This window comes from Trichechus manatus, unplaced genomic scaffold, assembly GCF_000243295.1.
Source record: "Trichechus manatus latirostris isolate Lorelei unplaced genomic scaffold, TriManLat1.0 scaffold00250, whole genome shotgun sequence".
Lineage (NCBI taxonomy): Eukaryota > Metazoa > Chordata > Mammalia > Sirenia > Trichechidae > Trichechus > Trichechus manatus.
This window is the reverse complement of record NW_004444186.1, coordinates 2647481-2654524: the sequence shown is the minus strand read 5'-3', so window position 1 is coordinate 2654524 and position 7044 is coordinate 2647481. Positions and strand designations below refer to the sequence as shown.

At 52.7% G+C, this 7044-nt stretch overlaps 2 protein-coding genes across 2 annotated transcripts in view; both read left to right on the top strand.

Annotated features, from left to right (window-relative positions):
• The first annotated feature begins 6 nt into the window (after positions 1–6).
• The window catches only part of LOC101357936 (histone H2A type 2-C-like), a 26223-nt gene continuing 19185 nt past the window's right edge, over positions 7–7044 (top strand). The window contains exon 1 of the mRNA XM_004389606.3: positions 7–201. Within this exon, the coding sequence (XP_004389663.2) occupies positions 16–201 (186 nt within the window). The 5' untranslated portion in view covers positions 7–15. The remainder of the gene's footprint in view (positions 202–7044) is intronic.
• On the top strand, positions 1344–1844 carry LOC101357682 (histone H3). Its single transcript, XM_004389605.2, has one exon. It carries the CDS (start codon positions 1371–1373, stop codon positions 1779–1781), a length of 411 nt encoding a protein of 136 aa, XP_004389662.1. The 5' UTR covers positions 1344–1370; the 3' UTR covers positions 1782–1844.

Here is a 7044-nt window from a genome sequence, read left to right as displayed (position 1 = left end):
GGCGCGCCGGTCTACATGGCGGCGGTGCTCGAGTACCTGACGGCGGAAATCCTGGAGCTGGCGGGCAACGCGGCCCGCGACAACAAGAAGACGCGCATCATCCCCCGTCATCTCCAACTGGCCATCCGCAACGACGAGGAGCTGAACAAGCTGCTGGGCAAAGTCACCATCGCCCAGGGCGGCGTCTTGCCCAACATCCAGGCCGTGTTGCTCCCGAAGAAGACGGAGAGCCACCACAAGGCAAAGGGCAAGTGAGGCCGATGGCAGGCAGCCCGCCCGCCCAGCCCGTGTCTGCAAAGGTCACTTGTGAAATCCAAGGCTCTTTTCAGAGCCACCCATTCTATCACATTAAAGAGTTGTTACAGTAGCCAGTCCGATTTCCACTGTCATTTCCGAGCCCTCTTGAGTCCTGGGATAAGGAGATGAGCGGCGATTACCATCTGCTTTCGTTACTGCTGATGGCTGTCAACTTCCGAGCGTTTTAGATTTCCTTCATGGCCTGAGTTGCATATCCCAGAACTAAAGCCAAGGGGAGACAGCAAACATCGTGGGCGCCACCCACGGTCTTTTCACCCACCACTAACTCTCCTGGGCAGCAGCCCGTTAGCTCTCGGTGCCGAGTGCGCGCCTTTTCAGTTCCCGAAGTCTTTGCCCACCACCTAACACGACCCTGGGTTGAGGGGTGCGTCGTCGCCCTCTTCTGGAGGGGGGCACGGTTTCTGGGAGCGTGGCGGGCCTGAGTCTCGGCTCAGCCGAGCCCAGCGTCTTGGGGAGTGAGAAAACCACGCCTGTGCGGGGAGACAGGGCTGCACGCTGGGCTTTCGGAGGCGGGGGCTTGCGCCTTGGGGGCTGACAACCTTCCGAGCGGGAAAGCGCCGACCAGGAGGAGACGCTCAGCCAGAGCAAATGGGGCCGGGGGACTGCGACAAGGTAACCAGGCGTTTTGGGGGGAAAGGGCTACACACACAGCGCGGGAAGGTGGGGCACGGGTAGTGCGTCCTAAAGGAGGGGAAGGCTGAGGAACGGTCTTACGCGGTTGCAATCAAAACCGCCTCTCTGAGCGAGGAAAGAACGAGAGGAAAACTAAGGAAAAAAACTGTTGGCGAACTGGAAAGCAGAAAGGGGGGGCAGGGGGAGGGAGGGGGCACAGGAGAGGGAGGGAGGCGGGCGGGGCGGGGAGGAGGAGTCCGCCCGAGCCCGTCGGTGACGCCAGGGCGGGTGACGTCACAGCCAATGGGCAGTCAGCGCGGGACTTTCAATTCTCGTTCCGCCCAATCGGGGAGAGAGTGCGCCTATAAAGAGCGCTGGCGCGGCCGGGCCCGCGTTACTGTCTCTGTCGCCGCGCCGGTCGGTTGGTTCCCTTGTTCGCTATGGCCCGTACGAAGCAGACTGCCCGCAAGTCGACCGGGGGCAAGGCCCCGCGGAAGCAGCTGGCCACCAAGGCGGCCCGCAAGAGTGCGCCGGCCACGGGCGGCGTGAAGAAGCCGCACCGCTACCGGCCGGGCACTGTGGCCCTGCGGGAGATCCGGCGCTACCAGAAGTCCACCGAGCTGCTGATCCGCAAGCTGCCGTTCCAGCGGCTGGTGCGCGAGATCGCGCAGGACTTCAAGACGGACCTGCGCTTCCAGAGCTCGGCCGTGATGGCGCTGCAGGAGGCGAGCGAGGCCTACCTGGTGGGGCTGTTCGAGGACACGAACCTGTGCGCTATCCACGCCAAGCGCGTCACCATCATGCCCAAGGACATCCAGCTGGCCCGCCGCATCCGCGGGGAGCGGGCCTAAGTTAGAGTGCACTCGGCTCGAGTTTCCATCTCCTCCAAAGGCTCTTTTCAGAGCCACCCACGACAGCGCTAAAGAGAGGCTGTGTCACTTATCCTGCTTTCTCATCTTTTAGACTCTTAGGTGGTCAGGGAGAGGGTTGGGGAGGGTGAAGCGCTAGGCTCCCGGCGGTGGGTTGCGTGAGACGTACACCGCCAGTTGCCAGGTTTACCTCCCGGTTTTTAAACCGCTCTCGGAGCTGGGACTAGGGGCTTTATGTGCCTGTCTGGGTTCGCCGGCGCCTGCTTGAGGGCGGCCAGGGACCTTCCTGCACCCAAGTCCTCTGCCATTTTTTGTGCCTGAGCTCTTCCGCGCCCTTTTTCACACGACGGCGGCCCAGAGCGCGAAGTGTCGCGGGAGACCGGGGCGTGGAGAACAAACTGACACCGGAAGGAGTCACTGCGGTCGGGAGCGCGCCTGGGCCGCCCTTTTCGGGAGCAGAGAGCTGCGCGCTGCCGGGTGCGCGCCCAACGGCCTCTTTCCCTCCCGGACGAAAACGGCCTCACCCGGCGCGGCCTCGCGCTGGAGAGGGAAACCGCCACCTCTGTCGAGCGCAGATCCTTTGGTTCCTGCGCTTCGGTTGCCCTTTGGGTATTGGCGAGGCCCGGGCTGCCCTCAGCAGGAGGACGTTATCAGTTGGTGCCACTGCCCTCACCTCCCCTTCACCGCCTCGTTGGCAAAGCTCCCTTAGCTAATTGTTTTTGTAGGTGCGGTAAAGTTGGTCTTGACTTACAGCGACCCTATAAACAACAGAACGAAACACTGCCTAGTCCTGTGCCATCCTCGCATTCTTTGCTATGTTTGAGCGCATTGTTGGAGCCACTGTGTCCACCTCCTTGAGTGTCATCCTCTTTCACTCATCCTCTACGTTACCAAGCATGGTATCCTTCAGGTACTGGTCCCTCCTGACAACATGTCCAAAGTATGTGAGACAACGTCTCGCCAGCCTCGCTTCTAAGGAGCTTTCTGGCTGGACTTCCAAGACATTTGTTCGTTCTTCTGGCAGTCCATGGTATGTTCCATATCCTTCGCCAACGCCGTGATTCGAAGGCATCGATTCTTCTTCGGTCTTCCTTATTCATTTCCAGCTTTCGCATGCATATGAGGGCATTGAAAATATGGCGTGCGTCAGGCACGCCTTAGTCCTCCAAGTGACATCTTTGCTTTTTAATACTTTAAAAGAGGTCTTTTGCAACAGATTTGTCCAATGCAATATGCTATATGATTTCTTGACTGCTGCTTCCATGGTCATTGTGGATCCAAGAAAAATGAAATTTTTGACAACTTCAGTCTTTTCTGCCTTTATCATGTTGCCTGTTGGCCCAGGTGTGAGGATTTTTGTTTTCTTTATGTTGAGGTGTAATCCATACTGAAGGCTGTAGTCTGATCGTCATCAGTCCTCTTTGCTTTCAGTAAGCAAGGTTGTGTCATCTGCAAAGCGCAGGTTGTTAATGAGTCTTCCTCCAATCCTGAGGCCACATTCTTCTTCATATAGTCCAGCTTCTCCAATTATTTGCTCAGCATACAGATTGAATAAGTATGGTGAAAGGACACAACCCTGACGCACGCGTTTCCTGATTTTAAACCACGCAGTATTCTCTTGTTCTGTTCAAACGACTGCCTCTTGGTCTATGTACAGGTTCCTCATGGGCACAATTAAGTGTTCTGAAATTCCATTCTTCACAATGTTCTCCATAATTTATTATGATCCACACAGTTGAATGCCTTTGCGTATTCAATAAAACACAGGTAAACATCTTTCTGTTGTTCTCTGCTTTCAGCCAGGATCCATCTGACACTAGCAATGATATCCTGGTTCCACATCCTCTTCTGAATCCGGCTTGAATTTCTGGCAGCTCCCTGTCAATGTACTGCTGCAACCATTTTTTAATGATCTCCAGCAAAATTTTACTTGTGTGTGATATTAATGATATTGTTCAATAATTTCCACATTCTGTTATATCACCTGTCTTTGGGATGGGCATTAATATGGATCTCTTCCAGTCCGTTGGCCTGGTAGCTGTCTTCCACATTTCTTGGTATAGACAAGTGAGAACTTCGAGCATTGCCTCCATTTGTTGAAACAGCTCAGTTGATAGTCCATCAATTCCTGGAGCCTTGTTTTTCATCAATGCCTTCAGTGCAGCTTGGACTTCTTCCTTCAGTACCATCAGTTCTTGATCGTATGCTACCTCCTGAAATGGTTGAACTGATTGGTCTTGGCTTTTAACACCTTAACATTCTCGGCCTCTGTTTCTAGAAACTCTTCATCCCATTTTGTGTTCTCACAGCCACTGGAATCCGTATCCATTCCCCCCACCCCTTTATTTTCTTTAAAATGCCAACAAAACTTGGCCGTGTGGCATAGGCAGCTTTGGGCAGGATGGGACGCAGGACCGGTGAGATCTGGTGTATCTGGCCCAGCATTCCACAAGTTCATACAGTCCTCTGACTTTTGCCAGCCTGAGCCCAATGGGACAACCTCAGGGAGGGGGGTTCAATGGCCAACATACTGAGTCCACTCCCTGGGAGCTCAGTTATTGCTATGGATCGTTCCTTGCTGAAGTCCACAGCACAAGACTCATGATTCCCCCTGGAAGAAGCAGAGACTGTGAACTCTGTCTAAAGATATTGGGGTTATCCAGCACAAGGAGCTCGGAGTTCAAGTTTCTTTTCGGGTTTGAACCAATGGAAGGCGGCACATGCCCTGCTCCACTCCCCTACCTGCATCTGTTTGCCCAGGGGAAGTGAGGACAGAGGTTGTCTCAGAAGGGCGATTCCTGCACCAGCCAGGTGAGAGTGGAATTCTAAGGCCTCTCAGTGTCTTTCAGGAATGAATGAGCCTATTGAACTGGGGGAGTAGGACACTCTGGTAGAGCCCACAGTGCAGAAGGCTCAAACACAAGTGAGGCTGTGAGTCCTAGATGATGCCTCTTCCTAACCTACTTGGTCATAGTTTATTGGCACCTGCAAGTGGCCAGGGTTTGTGTTTTTCTGTTCATCTCAGCACAGCTGACAGGTAAAAAGCATTACAGAGTTCATGAGAATGTACAGGGGAGAAGAAACTGAAACAGGTCTACTTTTGAAGACTTCCGCCCTTTGCAAAGAGTGTGAAAAAGAGGGAGAGAGCAGTGCTGGACTGTGTGACCTCTCCTGACGGGTGCTCCCCCAGTTCTCAGCCCCAGGCTCATGGTCTCTGCCAGGGCCTCATTCCCTGCTCACACCCACAATGCTCAATGAGATCCTTGGGATCTGCACTCTGAGTTCTTAGCAGAAGCAGCTGTGCAACTTACAGCTGTGTGGGGATAGCACCTTTGCACCCAGCATCTCACCCACTGAAGTTTGCTTTCAAAGGTACGGCTTCAGGTTCTCAGAGAATGAGTGATTCTCCAGCATGTCAGAGCCATTAGTGACTGAGCAGATCCCTAAACACATAGATTTCCATCACAAGGCCCTTTCCCCCAAGGATGTTACTCTCTGAACTGATGCTAAATTAGATGTAAAAGCAAAACATCAACCAGCTTGAAATAACAAGGACATTCAAGACCTCCCATATCCCTGGGGTTTGGGGACAGCCTGTGTGTGCATCAAGGCTTAGGTAACTTAGGGGTCCCTAACCTTGTTGGAATGGCTGTGTCCTGCCTGAAGTGTTTCGCTCATTTTACACTCACTTCTTCCCCGCTTGCCACCACAGCACTCACCCACTATAATGCTTAGTTGTATGTAGTAACTTGGCTAGGCTATGGTACACAGGTATTCAAACAAACACTAATCCAGGTGTTGCTATGAGGGACTTTGTGGATGTGGTTAACATCTGTAATCGGTTGACTCTTCAGAATCCTCAATAATGTGAGTAGGCTTCTTCCAATCAGTCGAAGACCTTAAGAAGAAAAACTGAGGTTTCCCAGAGAAGAAATTCTGCCTCAAAACGCAGCATAAAATCTTGCCTGAGTTTCCAGCCTGGCAGCCTGCCCTACAGATTTCAAACTTACCATTGCCCCTCCCACCCCCACACAATCACATTAGCCAATTCCTTAAAATAAATCTCTTTATGTAAATATGTGTGTGTATGTACAGAAGAACCCCGACTGGTACTCAAAGACCAAAGACTGTAGGGTGTGGAAGGAGCTTTCAGGATGGTGGGAAGGAGCACACTGAAGGAAGGCAGAGAAGGAGGAGTACTAAGTGGTCCAGGGCCTGGTCTCTCTTGACTAGTGTGGGGCAGAGGAGACACTTCCTGGCTGGCCTTTCCTGGCTTCCTGTCAAAGGTGAACCTCTTGAGGATGAGGCCTTGTCTCCTTCATTGATCTCTCTTCCAGAGCTGCTACCCAGCAGAGGCTCTGGGCCTCAGCCTTGGAAGGGTTCTCCACTCCAGTCGGACTGAGCCCTCTGCCCTCTCATAGAGCCGAGAAACATCAGGCAGTGCAAATGGGTACATGCATACTCTCAGTCTGAGCAAGTGGGGCCTATCTGTCCCAACCCCGCTCACCCAGTGAGGGTCAGGCCTTGGCGGGACACTGCTGCCTCCCCTCTCAGCAGATGCCTCAGGCAGGGCCAGGGCAGCAGAATCTGGGTCTCACTGTGAGCAAGGTTTGGGGAGGACTATGGGGAATTCTCCAGCACGTCAGGGCTCCTCAGACTGCCCCAGCAAGTTTAGTCACAGTTTTGACTCCTTTTGGGTAATAGGACAAAGTTGAACATTCCTGCCACTATCCTGTGAAGACCAAACTTTCTCGGCCTAACAGGAAACTTTTGGAATGTCTTTGTTTCAGAAACTGGGACAACGTAGTACCCAATTTTTATTATGTCAGTCTGAAAATCTAATCATTTCAGGTACAGAAGCAATTCCCCACTCTCAAACTAGGCTTCAAGCAAAGAAAATCAAGCAAAAACAACTTGCATTCTATTAACAATTCTCCTCCTGTCCAGCCTGGTTCGAGGAAGTCTGCCATGGAACCAGGATTGCTCACTGAGTCCCTTGGTCAAAACTGACAGCACTCGGCTAAGGTGATGGCTAGGAGTGGACAGCGACGAAGTCATGGACTCGAGAGAATTGTAGAAGGCAGAATTGATAACATTTGGTGGTTTATACCTTTGGAGAATGCAGGAGACGAAAGAGCTTCCGGCCTGAGGAGCTGGCAAGATGATAGTACATTTCACTAAGGTGGGGAACGTAGGGAGAAGAAATTGCTTTTGAAATGAAGATGCTTACAGGCCCACTGTCTTA